At 54.3% G+C, this 23,395-nt stretch overlaps 1 protein-coding gene across 1 annotated transcript; it reads left to right on the forward strand.

Annotated features, from left to right (window-relative positions):
• On the forward strand, positions 1-19,373 carry LOC129709003 (interferon regulatory factor 6-like). Its single transcript, XM_055655132.1, has 7 exons — positions 1-171; positions 4,290-4,504; positions 6,146-6,177; positions 8,075-8,146; positions 13,888-14,318; positions 16,146-16,264; positions 18,602-19,373. Exons 2-7 carry the CDS (start codon positions 4,328-4,330, stop codon positions 18,827-18,829), a joined length of 1,059 nt encoding a protein of 352 aa, XP_055511107.1. The 5' UTR covers positions 1-171; positions 4,290-4,327; the 3' UTR covers positions 18,830-19,373.
• The last annotated feature ends 4,022 nt before the right edge of the window (positions 19,374-23,395 follow it).

The following is a 23,395-nucleotide window of genomic DNA, read 5'->3' on the forward strand; positions in this document are numbered from 1 at the left end:
ACTCAGCGCCGCCGCTCCCCGGCGAAACCGACAGGTAAACGCACCTGGCCCCGTGACCGTGCGTCAGATACACCTGGACAACGCACAAGCGGCCCGGGACAGGGAAGTGGAGAGAGAGGGAGAGGGAGACACAGGAAGCAGAGAGAAGAAGGACAGGTAGAGAGAGCGAAGGTGAGTGTGTGAGAGTGAGGGGCCGGGACACGAGGGGCTCCAGGTGAGAGTCGGCTTTGGTCGGCAGCGTCTGTGGAGCGAAAAACGGGGAGTGAGTGAAGAGGCCGGGTCTGGGTCTGTCCCTGCCCCTGTCTCTGCCTCTGTGTCTGTCGGACAGAACACCTTCTCCAAGGCCCAATGGGTGCAGTTTCTCTCACCCTCACCCCTCTCTTCCCACCGACTCGCCTCTCCCCCCCCCTTTCTCTGTTCCCCCAGTTCTTGTCCCCGTGTGTGTGTGGGGAGGGGGGGGCGGGTGAATGTGTATCCTGGCTGATGCTAATCTTGTTTACATTACAATTACAGATTCCCCTGCTGCTGTGGGTGGGGGTGGGGGGACAGGGAGACAGACAGACAGAAAGAGAAAGACACACACACACACACACACACACACACACACACACACACACACACACACACACACACACACACACACACACACACACACACACACACACACACACACACAGAACACACACACACAGATACACACACACACACACACACACACACACACACACATACACATATACACACACACACACTATACACACACACACACACACACATACACACACACACACACATACATACACACACACAGACACACAGATAGATATATAGACACACACACACACACGCATACACACACACAAATATACAGGAATACACACACACACACAACACACACACACACACACACACACACAACACACACACACACACACACACACACACACACACATACAGGAACACACACACACACACAGGACACAACACACACACACACACAGGAACACACACACACACACACAGGAAAACACACAGATACACACAGGACACACTCACAGACACACACACACACACACTCACACAGAGACACACACACACACACAGATACACACACACACACACACACACACACACACACACACACACACACACAGACACACACACACACAGATACACTTCATTGTGTGGTGACGGGTTGGTTTCTGTGTATTCAGGCACTCTCTGTGTGAGGAGTCGGTGGTGATGTAAGTTTGTGGGAGTTAGTCTCTGGGTGGAGCCAGGACGTGTAGACTTGGTGTGTACAGCGCCTGCCACTCACTGCTCACTGCTCACTGCTCTCTGTCTCTCTGTCTCTCTGTGTGTGTCCTGGCTGAAGCACATGCTTGATGCCAGTGGGTCGGGCAGCGTCTGTGGAGAGAAGGGACCTGAGACGTCCCCGCCTGTCCAGTCCCTCCCCAGCTGCTGCCTGCCCCGCTGAGTTCCTCCAGCACTTTGTGCTTTGCTCAAGTTTCCGCACCTGCAGTTGGTTGTGTCTCTGCTATCTGCCTGGCGGTGCAGAGATGACACTTACTGCCAGAGGCATTCGCTCCAGATTCCCTTCAGGAAATTCCCTCCGGCCCTGACCTCCCATCTACCTCATCGCAGACCTTTGAACTATCCATCAGATCATGTGACAGGAGCAGAATTAGGCCATTCGGCCCATCAAGTCTACTCCTCCATTCAATCATGGCTGATCTATCTCTCCCTCCTAACCCCATTCTCCTGCCTTCTCCCCGTAACCTCTGACACCCCGTACTAATCAAGAATCTATCTATCTCTGCCTTAAAAATATCCACTGACTTGTGGCCTCCACAGCCGCCTGTGGCAATGAATTCCACAGATTCACCACCCTCTGGCTAAAGACACATTTTTAATCTGTGTTTCAGTTTAGTTTGTTGTCCCGTGTACCGAGGTACAGTGAAAAGCTTTTGATGCGCGCTAAACCAGTCAGCGGAAAGACAATACATGATTACAATCGAGCCGTCCACAGTGTACAGATACAGGATAAAGGGAATAACGTTTAGTGCAAGGTAAAGTCCGATCAAGGATAGTCTGAGGGTCTCCAATGAGCTAGATAGTAGTTCAGGACCGCTCTCTAGTTGGTGAGAGGACGGTTCAGTTGCCTGATAACAGCCAGGAAGAAACTGTCCCTGAATCTGGAGGTGTGTGCGATCGTTTTCACACTTCTGTACCTCTTGCCCGATGGGAGAAACATAGAAAATAGGTGCAGGAAGAGGCCATTCGGCCCTTCGAGCCAGCACCGCCATTCATTGTGATCATGGCTGATCGTCCCCAATCAATAACCCGTGCCTGCCTTCTCCCCATATCCCTTGACTCCACTAGCCCCTAGAGCTCTATCTAACTCTCTCTTAAATCCATCCAGTGATTTGGCCTCCACTGCCCTCTGTGGCAGGGAATTCCACAAATTCACAACTCTCTGGGTGAAAACGTTTTTTTCTCACCTCAGTCCTAAATGGCCTCCCCTTTATTCTAAGACTGTGTGGCCTCTGGTTCTGGACTCGCCCAACATTGGGAACATTTTTCCTGCATCTAGCTTGTCCAGTCCTTTTATAATTGTATATGTTTCTATAAAATGCCCCCTCATCCTTCTAAACTCCAGTGAATACAAGCCTAGTCTTTTCGGTGGGAGAGGGGAGAAGAGGGAGTGACCGGGGTGAGACTGGTCCTTGATGATGCTGCTGGCCTTGTCGAGGCAGCGTGAGGTGTAGATGGATCTTAAGTGTAAATACATTTACCTTGCACTAAATGCTGGCCCCTTGATCCTGTATCTGTACACTGTGGACGGCTCGATTGTAATCATTGATAGTCTAGTCTTTGACTGGATCGCTTGCAAACAAAAGCTTTTCACTGTACCTCATTACACGTGACAAGATTAAACAATTCTAAACTTATAGAGGTGTACAAAATCATGAGAGGAATAGATCGGGTAGATGCACAGAGTCTCTTGCCCAGAGTAGGGGAATCGAGGACCAGAGGACATAGGTTCAATGTGAAGGGGAAAAGATTTAATAGGAATCTGAGGGGTAACTTTTTCACACAGTGTATGGAACGAGCTGCCAGAGGAGGTAGTTGAGGCGGGGACTATCCCATTGTTTAAGAAACAGTTGGACAGGTACATGGATAGGACAGGTTTGGAGGGATATGGACCAAGTACAGGCAGATGGGACTAGTGTAGCTGGGGCATGTTGGCCGGTGTGGGCAAGTTGGGCCGAAGGGCCTGTTTCCACACTGTATCACTCTATGATTCTATCCCAACTGTTAGCAGTTAGACGAGTGTAGGAAGATAGACAAGACACAAAATGCTGGAGTAACTCAGCGGGACAGGCAGCATCTCTGGAGAGAAGGCAGGAGAATGGGGTTGAGACCCTACATGGATAGAACAGGTTTGGGGGGATATGGGCCAAATGCTGGTAGTTTGACTCGTGTAGATGGGACATGTCGGCCGGTGTGGGCCAGTTGTTTCCGTGCTGTGTCCCTATGTGACCCTCGGTGTTCCTCTGTGACCCCGTAAAGGGCCTGTCTCACTGAACGAGTTCACCCAGAGACAATTAAATTGACTCTTGACTCTTGACTCTTGAGCTCTCCCGAGTTAAAAAAATATATATCAAACTCGTGGTAAGGACTTAGAATGTACGTCGGAGCTCAGGACGTCTCTTAGCGGCTCGTAACGCTAACGGCAGGTACTCGGGAAACACGTGAAGTTTTTTCGACATGTTGAGAAATGTCCACGAGAGCCCCGAGTACCCACAAGCGTTCATTACCGTAATTCCCCGAGTTCGAATCAGGGGAAACTCGGGCGAACTCTTGAATTAGCTCGTACAGTGGGGCAGGCCCTTTACTCTCTGTGTGTGTCTCTCCCCGTGTCTCCGTGTGTCCAAGTTGGGGAAGCCCAGAACAAGGGGTCACACAGTTTAAGGATAAAGGGGGAAATCTTTTAGGACCGAGATGAGAAAAACATTTTTCACACAGAGAGTGGTGAATCTGTGGAATTCTATGCAACAGAAGGTCAGTTCATTGGCTATATTTAAGAGAGAGTTAGATGTGGCCCTTGTGGCTAAAGGGATCAGGGGGTATGGAGAGAAAGCAGGGATGGGATACTGAGTTGGATGATCATATTGAATGGCGGTGCAGGCTCGAAGGGCGAATGGCCTCTACTCCTGCACCTATTTTTCTATGTCTCTATGTGTGTGTCTCTCCCCGTGACTCTGTGTCTCCGTATCTCCCCGCAGGTTGGCGTTGTGCGTGTGTGTGTGTGTGCGTGGGGGAGATGATGCCGGTACACCCACGCAGGGTACGCCTGAAGCCGTGGCTCATGGCCCAGGTTGACGGTGGGCTATTCCCGGGCCTGGTTTGGCTCCATCGAGAAAACAAACGCTTTCAGATTCCGTGGAAACACGCCACCCGCCACAGCCCACCACAGGACGAGGAGAACACCATCTTCAAGGTGAAGTTCCACGGGACCAGCTCACGCTGATGGGGCCCGCCCGCGACCTGCTGCTCACCCACCGTTCCAATAGTTGCAGGAGTAGAGGCCATTTGGCCCTTTGAGCCAGCACCGCCATTCAATGTGATCATGGCTGATCATCCCCAATCAGTACCCCGTTCCTGCCTTCTCCCCATATCCCCCGATGATCAGCCATGATCATATTGAATGCCGGTGCAGGCTCGAAGGGCTGAACTCCTGCACCTATTTTCTATGTTTCTCTCTGTGAGGAAAAGTGTTTCCTCATCTCCGTTCTAAATGGCTTACTCCGTTCCTGCCTTCTCCCCATATCCCCTGACTCCACTATCTTTAAGAGCCCTATCTAGCTCTCTCTTGAAAGTATCCAAAGAACCGGCCTCCACCGCCCTCTGAGGCAGAGAATTCCACAGACTCACCACTCTCTGTGAGAAAAAGTGTTTCCTCGTCTCCGTTCTAAATGGCCGACCCCCCTTATTCTTAAACTGTGGTCCCTGGTTCTGAGTTACTCCAGCTTTTTTTGGGTCCATCTTCAGTTTAAACCAGCATCTGCAGTTCCTTCCCACACACAGCATAGAAAATAGATGCAGGAGGCGGCCATTCGGCCCTTTGAGACAGCATCAATATCAGTACCCCGTTCCTGCTTTCTCCCCATATCCCTTAGTTTCCATTAGCCCCAAGACCTAAATCTAACTCTCTCTTGAAAACATCCAGTGAATTGGCCTCCACTGCCTTCTGTGGCAGAGAATTCCACAGATTCACAACTCTCTGGGTGAAAAAGTACTGTCACTGCTGTTTATTGGCTAGCATCCAGCCCATGTCGGAGTGAAACTCAGCGGGTGCCTTGCAGCATCTGTGAGAACATGGATAGGTGAAAAACGTTTGGAATCGAGACTGTCTCCCTACTTCTATTGGAAGGTTGTTTAGCCCACCCAAACTCTCACCTATCTATGTTCTCCACAGTCATGCTGCCTCGACCCACTGAGTTATGGTTCGCAGAGCAGCATCTATGGAGCTAAGGCGAATAGGCACTCGTTTCGGGCCGAAACCCTTCTTGGAAATAGGCAACGGTTTCCGGGCCGAACTACCCTGAAAGGTTTTCGGCCCGAAACGTTGCCTATTTCCTTAGCTCCTAGATGCTGCTCGCAACCCGCTGGTAGCTTTACTCCCCCGCACTCTGGAAACGTCCACCTATCCCCGTTTTCCCCCGTTTCCGCCTCCCTGCAAATATCTTTTTGCCTGACGCCCCTGATGGCTTTGTTCCAGGCTTACACTGGTGCATCCTGTTTCTTCTTATCCCTTTGGTCTCCTGAACCTCGAACTGCCTAGTTGACTGCCACCACTACTGTGGTGTTTCTCTTGCCATCCATGACTCCGACTGCCCCCTCCCCTCGTCCTTACTCCAAGCACCTCTGTGGTCTATCTTGGTTCTTGCCACTGTGTTTGGTGGACTGGTCTGAAGGGGCTGTCTTGGCTGAGCTGGTTCTGGGGGCTGGTCTGGACGTGGGTGGGCGGGGGGGAAGGTTGGGTATTTGGGGGGCAGGGGGGGGGGGGGGTGGGGGTGGGGGAGAGGGGGGTGACTCTGGGTCGCCTTGTGGTTAACGTTTTCGTTGTGGGACCCTGCAGACCTGGCTGTTGGATCACAGGGAAGTTACCAGGCAGGGCATTGTACGTAGCCGCGTATGACCCGGCCAAGTGGAAGGCCCTCACTCCCTCTTGGCCATATGAACACAAGAAGCCGCGAGGTTAACCTGGTCTACGATTTCACCAAGGAGGTGCCCATGACTGCCCACTGAAGATCTACCAGGTGTGTGATCCCCCCAGCCCCAGCTGGGCGTACCCTACCACTCCGTAGCCACTCGCTCACCTCTTCTAATCACACAAGTTCCATTGCTCCTTTCTCCCCTCTCATTCCCTTTTCTCCTCCGTCTCCCTTGTGTACTCTACACCGGCGCACCCGCCTCACTTTTCCTCAATCCCCCCTGTGTTCCCCTAGTCCTCCTCGCCCCTCTCCCGCTCCTCCCCTTCCTCCTTGCCTCTTTGTGTGCCCTCGTTCTTTCCTTGGTTTTTCCCCCACCCCCTTTTTGCTTTCTTTTCTATTCCTCTCCTTGTTCATCTCTGCCTCTCCCCTCACAGTCCCCCCTTTGCGCTCCTTTGCCCCCCTCTTTCGCTTCCCTTCTTCCCCCCCCCACTCACCCTTTCCCTTCCCCCCTCCCCGACCCCTTCCGTCCTCTTGCCCTTCTCCTCCGTATTTTCATTCTTTTTCCCTCGCCCTCCCTCACGGTGCTCCCCCTTCCTTCCTCCCCTCCCCCTTTCCCCCCCTCTCCCCTTCCCCTCATCCCCCTTCTCCCTTTCCCCCCTCTTCTTCCTTCCCCCTCTCTTCTCCCCCTCCCCCTCCTCTTCCCTCCCCCCCATCTTGATCTTTTCCCCTTCTTTTTCCTCCCCCCCTTCCCCCTTCTTCCTCCTCTCCTTTTTTTTTCGCCCCCCTTTTCCCCCTTTCTTCCCCCCTTTCTTTCGTTCCCCTCCTCTCCCTCCTTGCTCTTTTCTCCCCTCCTCCCTCTCTCCCCCTCCCCCTCCCCTCTCCCTCTTCCTCTTTCCTCCCTCCTCTCCCCTCTCCTCTCCCCCCCCTCCTCTCCTCCTCCCTCCCCTTCTCCTCCCCCTCTTCCTTCCCCCTCTCTCTGCCCCTCCTCTTTCCTCCCCTCCCTCCCCCTCCCCTTTCTCCGCACGTCCCCCCTCTCTCCCCCTTTCTCCTCTCCTCTTGTTCTCCCTCTCCCCTCCCTCCCCCTCCCCTCCCCCTCCCCCTTCTCTCCTCTCTTCCTCTCCTCTCCTCCTCTCCCTCCCTCCCTCTCCCCTCCCCTCCCCTCTCTCTCTCCTCCCCTCCCCTCTCCTCCCCTCTTCACTCCTCTCCTCATCTCCTCCTCTCTCCTCTCCTCTCCTCTCTCCCCTCTCTCCTCCCTCTTCTCTTCTCTCATCCTCTCCTCTCTCCCTCTCTCCCTTTCCCTCTCTCTCTCTGTCTCTCTCTCTCCCTCCCCCCCCCTCTCTCCCTCTTCTCTCTCCCTCCCCCCCCCTCTCTCCCTCTCCCTCTCTCCCTCATAGAATTAGCTGTACAAACAAAATCTAGTGTGGGCTTAGAGAGTGGGCTCCCTCTCTCAATCTCCCCTCTCCTCTCTCTCTCCTTCTTTCTCTCTCATCTCTCCCTCTCCTCTCCTCTCTCTCCTCTCTCCTCTCCTTCCTCCCTCCTCTCCGCCTTCTCCTCCCCTCTCTCTCTCTCCCCTCTCTTCCCCCCTCTCCTCCCTCTCCTATCCTCTCTCTCCGCTCTCTCTCCCTCCCCCTCTCCCCCCTCTCCTCCCCCCCTCCTCACTCCCCCTCCCCTCTCGCCCCTCCCTCTCCTGCTTGTCCCTTCCGCTTCCTCACCCCTCTCCCCCTCCCCTCCCCACCACTACCGTGCCCCCCCTCCCCTTGTTTCCCCCTACACTTGACCTTTTGAGGTTAGAATCTCCCTCTCCCCCTGCCCCCCCCTCACACGTCACTGACCTGTTGCCGTGGTCCCCACAGGGTCGGTTCCCTGGAGGACAATGACTCGTGGGACGAGGTGACACTTGGATCACCTCGCCGCCCCCATTGGAGGTGAGCGCCGGGAACCGTTTCGCAGAGCTTCCGCCCAGCCCGTATGGCCCAATATCCTGCCCCATTTTCTGCAACCTAGGTTAGCACCGTCAAGATGGGGCCGAAGGGGGTTCCCTGTATATGTGTTGTGTGTGTCTGTGTGTGTGTCCCTGTCGCTGGATCTGCCCTTTCTTTTACACAGCATGCAAGAGAGTTTCCCCTTTTTCTCAACTTAAATGGTAAGTTTTCTGCGTTATTGCCGTGACTCTAATCCTGTGGCCGTGCCCTCTGACCCTTGAAAACTAATATGCAGCGGTCTCAGCTCCAAACATTGTCATTCCCCCCCTCCCCAGATTGCTTGTCCCGCCTGAGATCTCTCACCTGCAGATAGTGTTGTGTTTGCTGTTTGACTGAGGTTAGAATGGAACTGTCCGCGGGTTCAGGCAGCATCTGTGGAGAACATGGATAGGTGACGTTTTCACAGAGTGCTGGAGTAACTCAGCGGGTGCAGCAGCATCTATGGAGCTAAGGAAATAGTTAACGTTTCGGGCCGAAACCCTTCTGGGAATAGGCAACGTCTCGGGCCGCAACCCGTAAGGGTTTCGGCCCGTAACATTGTATAATTTTTTAGCTCCATAGAGGCTGCTGCAGGCATAACTCAGCGGGTCAGGCAGCATCTGTGGAGAACATGGATAGGTGACGTTTCACAGAGTGCTGGAGTAACTCAAGCGGGGTCAGGCAGCATCTGTGTAGAACATGGATAGGTGACGTTTCACAGAGTGCTGGATTTAAACCTCAGCGGGTCAGAGCAGCATCTGTGGAGAACATGGGATAGGTGAACGTTTCACAGAGTGCTGGAGTAACTCAGTCAGGGTCTGAGGCAGCATCTGTGGAGAACATGGATAGGTGACGTGTCACAGAGTGCTGGAGTAACTCAGCTGGGTCAGGCCGCATCTGTGGAGAACATGGATAGGTGACGTTTCACAGAGTGCTGGATAAACAGAGATAGAATGTAGTCGGAGACAGTCAGGCTGGTGGGAGAACAAGGATGGGGGAGGGATGGAGAGAGGGGGAAAGCAAGGGCTACTTGAAGTTAGAGAAGTCAATGTTCATACCGCTGGGGTGTAAGCTGCCCAAGTGTAATATGAGGCGCTGTTCCTCCAATTTGCGCTGGGCCTCACTCTGACAATGGAGGAGGCCCAGGACAGAGAGGTCAGTGTGGGAATGGGAGGGGGAGTTGAAGTGCTGAGCCACGGGGAGATCAGGTTGGTTAAGGCGGACTGAGCGGAGGTGTTCAGCGAAACGATCGCCGAGTCTCGCCGATATACAGGAGTCCACACCTGGAACAGCGATACAGTAGAATTGAGGTTGGAGGAGGTGCAGGTGAACCCTCTGCCTCACCTGGAAAGTCAGTCAGTCGGGGTCCCTTGGATGGAGTCGGTGGAGGGGGGGGGTGTGGGGTGGGGTGGTTGTTGTGGGGGAGGTGGGTGGGGTGGGGGGGGACAGTGGGGGGGGGAGCAGTTAGCTTTTGGCTTCAGCTTCTCGCAAGTTGTATCAACGATTTATCCACGGAAAACAACTGTGGCTTACACTGGCCAATGGCAGGCAGCGAGAGTGGGCAGTTCTAGGACTAGAGGCCGTAGCCTCAGAATTAAAGGGCGTTCCTTTAGGAAGGAGATGAGGAGGAATTTCTTTAGTCAGAGGGTGGTGAATCTGTGGAATTCTTTGCCACAGACGGCTGTGGAGGCCACAAGTCAGTGGATATTTTTAAGGCAGAGATAGATAGATTCTTGATTAGTGCGGGTGTCAGAGGTTACGGGGAGAAGGCAGGAGAATGGGGTTAGGAGGGAGAGATAGATCAGCCATGATTGAATGGTGGAGTAGACTCGATGGGCCGAATGGCCTAATTCTGCTGCTATATCACTTATGAAGAGGGTGCGACGTGTCTGTGGGGAGCGATGGGCAGACATGACGATGAAACTCTTGTAACGTCAGCTCGCCCCGTTATGGGAAGGGTAGACACAAAATGCTGGAGTAACTCAGCGGGACAGGCAGCATCTCTGGGGAGAAGGAATGGGTGACGTTTCGGGTCGAGACCCTTCTACAGACATCAGGAACGTCAGCCATTCCTTCTCTCCAGTGATGCTGCCTGTCCCGCTGAGTTTACTTCCTGGTGTGTCTACAGATGGGGGAATGGGAGGTAAACTAGGCGGTGTTGTGATGTGTCGGGGTCGGCTGCCAGAGCCACGGTGGGTGCAGGGGTCAGTGAAGGTTCATGTTGAGCGGTGTTGGTGACTTGTTGTCACGTTCCTGTGTCCAGACTCCCCGATGCCCCCAGCGAGTGAGTCCAGCTGTTCCCCCAGTGAGTGGATCAAGGCCGACCCTGACCTCATCCTCCACCAGGACCCACCCCTGCTCACTGAGATGTTCAGCACCCCAGAGACATGATCAGCTCGCTGCCCCAGTAAGTACCCCCGCAATGGACCCCCCCCCCCCCCCTCACTGCCCCCAGGACACCCCCCCCCCCCCACATACCCCCCCCCCCTCCACACTGCCCCCCCCCCCTCCCCACACTACCCCGCCCCACCCCCCCCCCACCCACTACCCCCCCACCCCCCCCCTCACTACCCCCCCCCCGGCACTGCCCCAGGCCACCCCCCTCCACACTACCCCCCCCTCCACACTACCCCCCCCTCACTGCACCAGCCCAACCAGCCCCCCCCCTCCCCCTCCACTACCTCCCCCTCCACACTACCCCCCCCCCCTCACTGCCCCAGCCCACCCCCCCCCCCTCACTGCCCCAGCCCACCCCCCCTCACTCCCCCCAGCCCACCCCCCCTCCACACCCCCCCCCCCCCTCCACACTACCCCCCCCCTCACTGCCCCCCACCCAGCCCACCCCCCTCCCACACCCCCCCCCTCCACACTACCCCCCCCTCACTGCCCCCCACCCAGCCCCCCCCCCTCCACACTACCCCCCCCCCCACACTCCCCCCCCCCCCCCCTCCGCCCCAGCCCACCCCCCCCTCCACACTGCCCCCCCCCACCTCCCCTCCACACTACCCCCCCCTCACTGCCCCAGCCCACCCCCCCCTCTACACTACCACCCCCCCCCCTCTACACTACCCCCCCCCCTCCACCACACTACCCCCCCCCCTCACTGCCCCAGCCCACCCCCCCCCACTCCTACTACCACCCCCCCTCACTGCCCCCCCACCCCAGCCCACCCCCTCTCACACTACCACCCCCCCTCACTGCCCCAGCCACCCCCCCTCCACACTACCCCCCCCTCACTGCCCCAGGCCACCCCCTCCTCCACACTACCCCCCCCCCCTCACTGCCCATTGCCCCCCCCCCTCCACACTACCTACCCCCCCCTCCCTCATTGCCCCAGCCCACCCCCCCCCTCCACACTACCCACCCCCCCCCTCCTTGCCCCAGCCCAACCCCCCTCCACACTACTACCCCCCCCCCTCACTGCCCCAGGTCCACCCCCCCTCCACACTACCCCCCCCCCGCCCACCCCCCTCACTGCCCCACCCACCCCCCCCCCACACACACTACCCCCCTCACTGCCCCAGCCCACCCCCCCTCCACACTACCCCCCCCTCCTGCCTCACCTGCCCCAGCCCACCCCCCCTCCACACTACCCCCCCCTCACTGCCCCCCCACCCAGCCCACCCCCCTCCACACTACCCCCCCCCTCACTGCCCCAGCCCACCCCCCCCCCTCCACACTACCCCCCCCTCACTGCCCCCCACCCAGCCCCCCCCCTCCACCTACCCCCCCCCACTGCCAGCCCACCACCCCCACACTACCCCCCTCACCTGCCCCAGCCCACCCCCCCCCTCCACACTACCCCCCCCTCACTTGCCCCAGCCCACCCCCCCTCCACACTACCGTAAGTGTACCCCCCCCTCACACTGCCCCCCAGCCCAACCCCCCTCCACACTACCCCCCCCCCTCACTGCCCCCCCAGCCCACCCCCCCCCCCTCACCCCCCCCCCCCCCCTCCTGCCCCCCCCCAACCCCCCCCCCACTGCCCTCACCCCCCCACTGCCCCCCCCCCCCCCCTCCCACACCCCCCCCCTCTACCTGCCCCCCCCCCATTGTCCCAGCCCCATCTCCCCCCCCCTCACACTACCCCCCCCCCTGCCACTGCCCCCCCCTCACTGCCCCCCATCCCACCCCCCCCCCCACCCCTACCCCCCCCCCCTCACTGCCCCCAGCCCACACCCCCCCCTCCACCCCCTGCCCCCCCCCCCCCCACACTACCCCCCCCCCCCCTGCCCCAGCCCCCCCCCCCCCAGGCCCACCCCCCCCCCCCCCTCCCCCCCCCCCCCCCCCTCCCCCCCCCCCCCCCTCCCCCCCCCCCCCCCTCTCCCCCTCCCCCCCCCCCCCCCCCCCCCCCCCCCCCCCCCCTCCCCCCCCCCCCCCCCCCCCTCCCCCCCCCCCCACCCCCCCCCCCTCCCCTCACGCCTACCCCCCCCCCCCCCTCACCCCCATCCCCACCCCCCCTCCACACTACACACTACCCCCCCCTCATTGCCCCAGGCCAACCCCCCCCCTCCACACTAGACCCCCCTCACTGCCCCCAGCCCAACCCCCCTCCACACTACACTGCCCCCCCCCCTCACTGCCACCATCCCACCCCCCCTCCACATCCCCCCCCCCCCTCATTGCCCCAGGCCAACCCCCCCCTCCACACTAGCCCCCCCCCTCACTGCCCCAGCCCACCCCCCCTCCACACTACCCCCCCCCCTCACTGCCCCAGCCCACCCCCCCTCCACACTACCCCCCCCTCACTGCCCCAGCCCACCCCCCCCCCCCTCCACACTACCCCCCCCCCCTCATTGCCCCCAGCCCACCCCCCCTCTACACTACCCCCCCCTCACTACCCCAGGCCACCCCCCCCTCCACACTACCCCCCCCCCTCACTGCCCCAGTCCAACCCCCTCCACATTACCCCGCACCCAGCCCCATCCCCATCCTGCATCTACCCCCCCACCCCGCACACAGCCACCCCCCATCCTCCCCACCCTCCCCCCCCTCCCACCCCACCGTCTGTACGGAGTTTGTACGTTCTACCCAGGACCTCGTGGGTTTTCTCCAGGTGCTCTGGTTTCCTCCCACATAGAAACATAGACAATAGGTGCAAGAGTAGGCCATTCGGCCCTTCGAGCCAGCACCGCCGTTGAATACGATCATGGCTGATCATCCACAATCAGTACCCCGTTCCTGCCTTCTCCCCATATCCCTTAATTCCGTTAGCCCTAAGAGCTAAATCTAACTCTCTCTTGAAAACATCCAGTGAATTGGCCTCCACTGCCTTCTGTGACAGAGAATTCCGCAGATTCACAACTCTCTGGGTGAAGAAGTTTTTCCTCAACTCAGTCCTAAATGGACTATCCCTTATTCTTAAACTGTGTGTGGCCCCTGGTTCTGGACCCCCCCAACATCGGGAACATGTTTCCTGCCTCTAGTGAGTCCGTGCCGACCAGCGATCCCCGCACACTAACACTATCCTACACACACTGGGGACAATTTACAATTTTACCGAAGCCAATTAATTAACCTACAAACTTGCACGTCTTTGGAGTGTGGGAGGAAACCGGAGCACCCGGAGAAAACCCACGCAGGTCACGGGGAGAACGTGCAAACTCCGTACAGACAGCGCTGGTAGTCGGGATGGAACCCGGGTCTCTGGCGCTGTGGGGCAGCAGCTCTACCTGCTGCCTACACACTTGAGCCCGGGGTGGAAGCTGTGATCTGATTGTCCTCTCGTTGTTGTTGCCGCCAGTGACGGACCTGGAGATCCAGTTCCAATACCGAGGCAAGGAGCTGGGACCCCCCCTCACCGTCAGTAACCCTCAGGGCTGCCGCCTGTTTTACGGTGACCTGGGGCCCATGCTCAACCAGGAGGAGCTGTTCGGCCCCGTCTCGCTGGAGCAGATCCGCTTCCCAGCCACGGACCACATCGTCAACGAGAAGCAGCGCCTCTTCACCAACCGCCTGCTGGACGTGATGGACCGCGGCCTGATTCTGGAGGTCAGCGGGCACGCCATCTACGCCATCCGTCTGTGCCAGTGTAAGGTGTACTGGTCAGGTCCCTGCGCTGGGGGCAGCGCCATCCCGCACGTTATCGAGCGACAGAAGAAGGTCAAGCTCTTCTGCCTGGAGACATTCCTGAGCGGTCAGTTTAATCTATCATCATCTTCTTGTGAACAGCGCGCACAGTCTAAAGATGCGGCACAACTTGGTATACAACGCTAGGTTGATTGCATCCGTCGAAACCACGTGGAGGTTGCAATCTCCCACCCCAGTCTAGTCCATGAGGGATAGGAACAGAATTAAACATAGAAGCATTCAGTAGTCAATAGACAATAGGTGCAGGAGTAGAGGCCATTCAGCCCTTCGAGCCAGCACCGCCATCCAATGTGATCATGGCTGATCATCCACAATCAGTACCCCGTTCCTGCCTTCTCCCCATATCCCTTGATTCATATAAGATTGTTAAGGGCTTGGACACGCTGGAGGCTGGAAACATGTTGGGGGAGTCCACAACCAGGGGCCACAGTTGAAGAATAAGGGGTCGGCCATTTAGAACGGAGACGAGGAAACACTTTTTCTCACAGAGAGTTGTGAGTCTGTGGAATTCTCTGCCTCAGAGGGCGGTGGAGGCCGGTTCTCTGGGTGCTTTCAAGAGAGAGCTAGATAGGGCTCTTAAAGATAGCGGAGTCAGGGGATATAGGGAGAAGGCAGGAACGGGGTACTGATTGGGGATGATCAGCCATGATCACATTGAATGGCGGTGCTGGCTCGAAGGGCCAAATGGCCTCTACTCCTGCACCAATTGTCTATTGATTCCGTTAGCCCTTAGAGCTAGTTGTAGTCTCTGTTGGAGTCAATGTCTGCCGGGCCCTGACACAGCTCCATGTGGTGGGTGGGTAGAGCGGGCACCCAGAGATGACACGGTTGGCTGTGTGTTGTTCTGCTCCACATTCACAGGCTGGGCTCTGGTGGAGGGAGTCCCCATCTCCACACGCGGGCACTGAAACGCCCAACTCCAGGACCAAGTCTGTTGAGCTTCACCCACCCATGCTCATCTGGGGAGGTCACACCCGGGACAGCGTTTATCTGGTGATTAGATGTAGCTGTGTAATGGAGATGAGGTTGCCTTCCACTCCTGTGGCCACCTGTCTCTCCCTCTCCCTGAGTTTGCTCTGATTGGAACCCGGGGATTTACAGTAATGGCCACTCGACAGTACTCGGGACTCTCATGGACATTTTTCATCATGTTGAAGAATCTTCACGAGTCCTCCCGTGCTTACCTGCCGTTAGCGCTAAGAGACGTCCCCGAGCTCCGACGAGCTCTTGGAATGAACTCGAACCGTGGGGCAGGGGTTTGACACTATATAACCATATAACAATTACAGCACGGAAACAGGCCATCTCGACCCTTCTAGTCCGTGCCGAACACGTATTCTCCCCTAGTCCCATCTACCTGCGCTCAGACCATAACCCTCCATTCCCTTCCCGTCCATATAACTATCCAATTTATTTTTAAATGATAAAAACGAACCTGCCTCCACCACCTTCACTGGAAGCTCATTCCACACAGCTACCACTCTCTGAGTAAAGAAGTTCCCCCTCATGTTACCCCTAAACTTCAGTCCCTTAATTCTCAAGTCATGTCCCCTTGTTTGAATCTTCCCTACTCTCAGTGGGAAAAGCTTTTCCACGTCAACTCTGTCTATCCCTCTCATCATTTTAAAAACCTATCAAGTCCCCCCTTAACCTTCTGCGCTCCAAAGAATAAAGCCCTAACTCGTTCAACCTTTCTCTGTAACTTAGTTGCTGAAACCCAGGCAACATTCTAGTAAATCTCCTCTGTACTCTCTCTGTTTTGTTGACACGTTGAGTATCTCCAGTATCTGTGATTCGGTTACAAGCCACTCTGTGATTAAAAAGCCGCTCTGTATAAAACCCCCGGTGTGTGATTGCGATTGTCCGATTGCAGATCTCATCGACCTCCAGAAGGGCCAGAGCAACAAGGTGCCCTCGTTTGAGATCTACCTGTGCTTCGGTGAGGAGTGGCCGGATGGCAGACCCAAGGACAGGAAGTTGATAATGGTGCAGGTAACAAAGAAACAGCTGCTGACCCAATTGATTTTGCAACTAATTCATGTGGTCAAGGTCACGGTGGCGCAGCGGGTAGAGCTGCTGCCTCACAGCGCCAGAGACCCGGGTTCCATCCCGACTACGGGTGCTGTCTGTATGGAGTTTGCATGTTCTCCCCGTGGCCTGCGTGGGTTTTCTCCGAGATCTTCGGTTTCCTCCCACACTCCAAAGACGTACAGGTTTAGAAACATAGAAACGTAGAAATTAGGTGCAGGAGTAGGCCAGTCGGCCCTTCGAGCCTGCACCGCCATTCAATATGATCATGGCTGATCATCCAACTCAGTATCCCGTACCTGCCTTCTCTCCATACCCCCTGATCCCTTAAGCCACAAGGGCCACATCTAACTCCCTCTTAAATATAGCCAATGAACTGTGGCCTCAACTACCCTCTGTGGCAGAGAGTTCCAGAGATTCACCACCAATTTGTAGGTTAATTGTCTTGGTGTAAATATAAATTGTCCCCAGTGTGTGTGTAGGACAGTGTTAGTGTGCGGGGATCGCTGGTCGGCATGGTCCCGGTGGGCCGAAGGGCCTGTTTCCGCGCTGTATCTCTAAACTAAACTAAACTGCAGGCATGGTGTTGAAGGCCGAGCTAGGTCGAACACTGGGATGTTCAATAACGCTATGCGACTTCACACGTTATAGTAGAATCAGGCCATTCGGCCCATCCACTCCGCCATTCAATCATGGCTGATCTCTGCTTCCTAATCCCATTTTCCTGACACCCGTTCTAATCAAGAATCTGTCTATCTCTGCCTTAAAAATATCCACTGACTTGGCCTCCACAGCCGTCTGTGGCAATGAATTCCACAGATTCACCACCCACCTCCTTTCTAAAAGAACGTCCTTTAATCCTGAGGCTGTGACCTCTATTCCTAGACTCTCCCACCAGTGGAAACATCCTCTCCACATCCACTCTATCCAGGCCTTTCACTATTGGGTAAGTTTCACTGAGGCAACATGTATAAGGGTGTAAATCCCCAATGCTAGGTTTAGTTGAGTTAATTGTCCCGTGTAGCGAGGTGCAGTGAAAAGCTTTTGTTGCGCGCTAACCAGTCAGCGGAAAGACAACACGTGATTACAATCGAGCCGTCCACAGTGTACAGATACAGGATAATGGATGTTATACCTTGTAAACAGTCTCAGTTGGTGTATTCCATCATTCCACTTACAAAGATAGACACAAAATGCTGGAGTAAGTAACCCAGCAGAACAGGCAGCATCTCCAGATAGAGGAAATGGGTGACATTTCGGGTCGAGACTCTTCTTCAGACAGTTTGATGAAGACCTATTCCTTCTACGCAGGGATGCTGCCCGTCCCGCTGAGTTACTCCAGCACTTTGTATCTATCTGCAGGGCTTTCCTACACATTCCACTTACAAAGCTGATTTAACCATTGACCAAACCATTATAAATGCTCGGTGCTACGATCAACGAAAGTGTCTGGTGTATCCTGGTCGTAAAACTGTAACACAGAACTGAAATATCCCACTGGCAGCGCCAGAGACCCGGGTTCCACCCCGACCTCGGGTGCTGTCTGTGTGGAGTTTGCATGTTCTCCCTGTGAACTAGTGCTCCAGCTTCCACCAACATCCGAAAGGTGTGCGCATTTGTAGAGAGAGTTGTGAATCTGTGGAATTCTCTGCCACAGAGGGCAGTGGAGGCCAATTCACTGGATGTTTTCAAGAGAGAGCTCTTGGGGCTAACGGAATCATGGGATATGGGGAGAAAGCAGGAACGGGGTACCGATTGTGGATGATCAGCCATGATCGTATTGAATGGCGGTGCTGGCTTGAAGGGCCGAATGGCCTACTCCTGCTCCTATTGTCTATGTTTAATCGGCCCTCTGTAAATTGTCCTTGTGTGAAGAGAGTGGATGAGAAAGTGGGAAAACATAGGACTAGTTCCTTTGTCCCTCATCATGTATCTGTACACTGTGAACGGCTCGATTGTAATCATGTGTTGTCTTTCCGCTGACTGGTTAGCACGCAACAAAAGCTTTTCAATGTATTTGTCGGAAAAGAACTGCAGATGCTGGTTTAACTCGAAGTGAGACACAAAATGCCGGAGTAACTCAGCGGGACAGGCAGCGTATCAGACTGCAGAAGGGTCTCGACCCGAAAAATGCCGCCCATTCCTTCTCTCCAGGGATGCTGCCCGTCCCGCTGAGTTCATTGCACCTTGGTACACGTGACAATAAACTGAACTGTAACTAGATGGTCAGCATTGACCCGGTGGGCCGAAGGGCCTGTTTCCGTACTGGTCTTCCCAGTCTGACTTGTGCATCTTCTGCAGGTTGTACCGATAGTCGCACGGATGATCTACGAGATGTTTACCGGGGAGATTACTCGCTCGTTTGACAGCGGCAGCATCCGGCTGCAGATCTCCACGCCGGACATCAAGGACAACATCGTGACCCACCTGAAACAGCTGTACCACCTGCTGCAGACCCCTCAGGGGCACGAACCCTGGCCCGTGCAGCCCCCAGTCATGCATATGGCAGCCCCACTGCCAGTGCAGTAAGCTGCACTGCTCCTCCACACAGCAGCATTGCATCTGTTTTTGCAGCATTGCACGTTTTTGCTGCATCGCACGTTTTTGATGCATCGAACGTTTTTGCAGCATTGCATGTTTTGCAGCGATGCACCTGCCTTGCAGTGATGCACTTGCCTTGCAGCGATGCACCTGCTTTGCAGCAATGCAGCTGCCTTGCAACAAGTCGCAAGTTCCAGCAAGTGAACTTTCTGCATTTCATCCACCGTGGTTGACAGGTTTGCCGTACCAGTGCCGTATCCCAGACTGTGCCAAAATGATTCCAACATTCCATTCGGCCCAGCTCCCAGAGAACGCTTAGTTCCACGTTTTGTGTACCTGTTCTCTATGCACCTCCAACCTTGGTGGGCAAGTCCATGCGTGACTGCCCAGCCCTGCAACAAACTAATTCCCATTCCGACAGTCCAAGCTAACGAGATTGGACTTTGTTCTTATCAAAAAAAAACCCCAGCCCAACTAGAGAGCAGGAGAGAGCATTTAACGTTGAGAACTATTAACATTCGTGTTTAACTAACGTGAACGCACTCATTGAGTGTCGTTTATTGACGTGCTCCAGAATAGAATCCTGTTAATGGAATCCTTTTTTTTTCTTTTTTTTTTCTTCTTTTACCAGTTCCAGCCTGTTGTGCCTCGAATATTTTCTATCTTAGTTTTTTTACCATAATACCAAAATAATGAAAGAATGAGAAGGTAAAACGATCAAGAAGGAACTGCAGATGCTGGCAAATCGAAGGTAGACAAAAGTGCTGGAGTAACTCAGCGGGTGCAGCAGCATCTATGGAGCGAAGGAAGGAAATAGGCAACGTTTCGGGCCGAAACCCGTAAGGGTTTCGTCCCGAAACGTTGCCTATTTCCAGAAGGGTTTTCGTCTCGAAACGTTGCCTATTTCCAGAAGGATTTCGTCCCGAAACGTTGCCTATATCCAGAAGGGTTTCGTCCCGAAACGTTGCCTATTTCCAGAAGGATTTCGTCCCGAAACGTTGCCTATTTCCTTCGCTCCATAGACGCTGCCGCTCCCGCTGAGTTTCTCCAGCATTTCTGTCTACCTTCCAGAAGATACAACGATCTTGGTTGTACAATTCGGATGCTGCTGTCGTTTTTGTTTTTTTAATTATGTAACTGAAAGTTGACCCCTTTTAAGTTTGGATGATTTACAAGATTTTGGTGGAGGGACTTTAATTGTTATTAACTACATTGTGAGTCGCTCGGTATAAAGCAGTGTTGCAGCGGGTAGGACCACTGCCCCGCAGCGCCAGACACCCGGGTTCAATCCCGGCCTCGGATGCTGTCTGTGTGGAGTTTGCACGTTCTCCCCATGACCGTGTGGGTTTCCTCCAGGAGCTCCGGTTTCCTCCCACATCCCAAAGACGTGCGGGTTTGTAGGTTCATCGGCCCCTCTGTAAATTGCCCGATAGTGTGTAGGGAGTGGATGCGAAAATGCTATTAGCAATTCTATCAACGGCCAGCATGGACTCGGTGGGCCGAAGGGCCTGTTTCCATGCTGTATCTTTCAATCAATCTATAGACACGAGTTTTACACCTGTGGTACTGACCACGGTTCTTCTATACACAAGGATTTATTTTGTGCTTGGAGTGTATGTTTGCATCGAAGATAGGCACAAAATGCTGGAGTAACTCAGCGGGACAGGCAGCATCTCTGAAGAGAAGGAATGGGTTGAGACCCTTCTTCAGTCTGAAACGTCACCCATTCCTTCTCTCCAGAGATGCTGCTTGTCCCGCTGAGTTACTCCAGCATTTTGTGTCGATCTCTGGTTAAAACCAGCATCTGCAGTTCACTTCCTACATGTGTATGTTCGCATGTTGTATAATCTAGTGTGTGGCCAGAAGACTAGAAACAGTTGCCTCCACTCTTGTATCATTAGGGCCTGTCCCACTTACGCGACCTTTTCCTGCACCAGTCACAGTCGCAGCAGGTCGCTGAATATCCAGCGGCGACCAGAACAAGGTGCGACTCTTTGGGGCGACTACTCACCACCGTACAGGCGTCACCCCTCGACGTGGCGAATTTCCAGAGACCTGCTGCGACTATGTCGGGTGCCGGCAAGTCGCCGAAAAAACTTGCGTAAGTGGGACAGACCCTTAGTGTGTTACAGCCGCTGTTTACCGAATTCCAGGTCATGTTTAACTATCGACTACAAACACTAAGATAGCGTCTGGATGAGCCCGTTATGTTCTGAGAAGATTTTACAGTTAGGAATGTTTCAGGATTACATTGTAACCTGCAGAGACAACACTCGAAGCAAGAATACTAAACAATTATCTTTTAAGTTGCAGATTTTATTTTAGCAAATTATATAACTATATAAAACTACTGTGTGTAACACTGGGATTTAACTTTAATAAGCACGTTTTAAAAAAGTGATTTTTATGGATTCCAGTACTTGCTGTCTATCTGAAAGTACTGTCGTATTAAATTGTAACTTTAAAAAATCTTTTTATTGTACTGTGATTATTTACTGTAAGGTTTCAGTGGGTTCAGAATGCTCAGTGTGTGGACTGTCTTGTTTTCCCACAGCTAACAGCGGCCAGTATCATCATTCCATATAACCATATTACAATTACAGCACGGAAACAGGCCATCTTGGCCCTTCTAGTCCGTGCCGAACACTTATTCTCCCCTAGTCCCATCTACCTGCGCTCAGACCATAACCCTCCATTCCTTTCCCGTCCATATAACTATCCAATTTAATTTTTAAATGATAAAATCGAACCTGCCTCCGCCACCTTCACTGGAAGCTCATTCCACACAGCTACCACTCTCTGAGTAAAGAAGTTCCCCCTCATGTTACCCCTAAACTTCAGTCCCTTAATTCTCAAGTCATGTCCCCTTGTTTGAATCTACGTTCCTTGTTTGCATATCTTTCATTAATTTGTTCTTTATCTCTCTACATCACTGTCTGTATCTCTCGTCTCCCTTTCCCCCGACTCTCAGTCTGAAGAGAGGTCTCCACCCGAAACGTCACCCATTCCTTTTCTCCACAGATGCTGCCTGACCCGCTGAGTTACTCCAGCACTCTGTGAAACGTCACCTATCCATGTTCTCCACAGATGCTGCCTGACCCACTGAGTTACTCTAGCACTCTGTGAAACGTCACCTATCCATGTTCTCCACAGATGCTGCCTGACCCACTGAGTTACTCCAGCACTCTGTGAAACGTCACCTATCCATGTTCTCCACAGATGCTGCCTGACCCGCTGAGTTATGGTGCAGCAGCATCTATGGAGCTAAGGAAATAGGCAACGTTTCGGGCCAAAACCCTTCTGGATGGATTTAAGAGAGAGTTAGCGTTCACACAGAGGGTGGTGGGTGTATGGTACATAGAAACATAGAAAATAGGTGCAGGAGGAGGCCATTCGGCCCTTCAAGCCAGCACCGCCATTCATTGTGATCATGGCTGATTGTCCCCTATAAATAACCTGTGCCTGCCTTCTCCCCATATCCCTTGAATCCACTAGCCCCTAGAGCTCTATCTAACTCTCTTAAATCCATCCGTGATTTGGCCTCCACTGCCCTCTGTGGCAGGGAATTCCACAAATTCACAACTCTCTGGGTGGAAAAGATTTTTCTCACCTCAGTCTTAAATGGCCTCCCCTTTATTCTAAGACTGTGGCCCCTGGTTCTGGACTCGCCCAACAATGGGAACATTTTTCCTGTATCTAGCTTGTCCAGTCCTTTTATAATTTTATATGTTTCTATAAAGTTCCCCATCATCCTTCTAAACTCCAGTGAATACAAGCCTAGTTTTTCAATCTTTCCTCATATGACAGTCCCGCCATCCCAGGGATCAATCTGGTGAACCTACGCTGCACTGCCTCAATCTCAAGGATGTACGTCTTCAAATTAGGAGACCAAAACTGTACGCAATACTCCAGATGTGGTCTCACCAGAGCCCTATACAACTGCAGAAGAACCACCTTACTCCTATACTGAAATCCTCTTGTCATGAAGGCCAACATTCCATTAGCTTTCTTCACTGCCTGCTGTACCTGCACGCCAACTTTCAGTGACCGGTGTACAAGGACGCCGAGGTCTCGCTGCACCACCCCCTAACCTAACCCCATTGAGATAATAATCTGCCCCCTTGTTTTTGCCACCAAAGTGGATAACCTCACATTTATCTACATTATACTGCACCTGCCACGCATCTGCCCACTCACTCAACCTGTCCAGGTCACCCTGCAACCTCTTAACATCCTCTTCACAGTTCACACTGCCACCCAGCTTTGTGTCATCCGTAAACTTGCTAGTGTTGCTCCTAATTCCCTCTTCCAAATCATTAATATATACGGTAAATAGTTGCGGCCCCAACACCGAGCCTTGCGGCACTCCACTCGCCACTGCCTGCCATTCTGAAAAGGACCCGTTCACTCCTACTCTTTGCTTCCTGTCCAGCTGCCAGAGGAGGCCTTCTCTAATTTCAGGTAGTCCTTGCTTTCTCCCTTCTTCCCCTCCCCCTTCCCGGCTCTCCCACACAGCCTACTGTTGCCGCCACTTCCTTTCTTGTTACTGCCCCG

Source organism: Leucoraja erinacea, chromosome 24 (genome assembly GCF_028641065.1).
Source record: "Leucoraja erinacea ecotype New England chromosome 24, Leri_hhj_1, whole genome shotgun sequence".
NCBI classification, from domain to species: domain Eukaryota; kingdom Metazoa; phylum Chordata; class Chondrichthyes; order Rajiformes; family Rajidae; genus Leucoraja; species Leucoraja erinaceus.

Coding starts and splice junctions, on each gene's coding strand:
- LOC129709003 (XM_055655132.1), top strand. CDS start 4,328: ATGATGCCGGTACACCCACGCAGGGTACGCCTGAAGCCGTGGCTCATG. Junction 4,505..6,145: donor AGGAGAACACCATCTTCAAG/GTGAAGTTCCAC, acceptor GGGACCCTGCAG/ACCTGGCTGTTGGATCACAG. Junction 16,265..18,601: donor GGAAGTTGATAATGGTGCAG/GTAACAAAGAAA, acceptor CATCTTCTGCAG/GTTGTACCGATAGTCGCACG.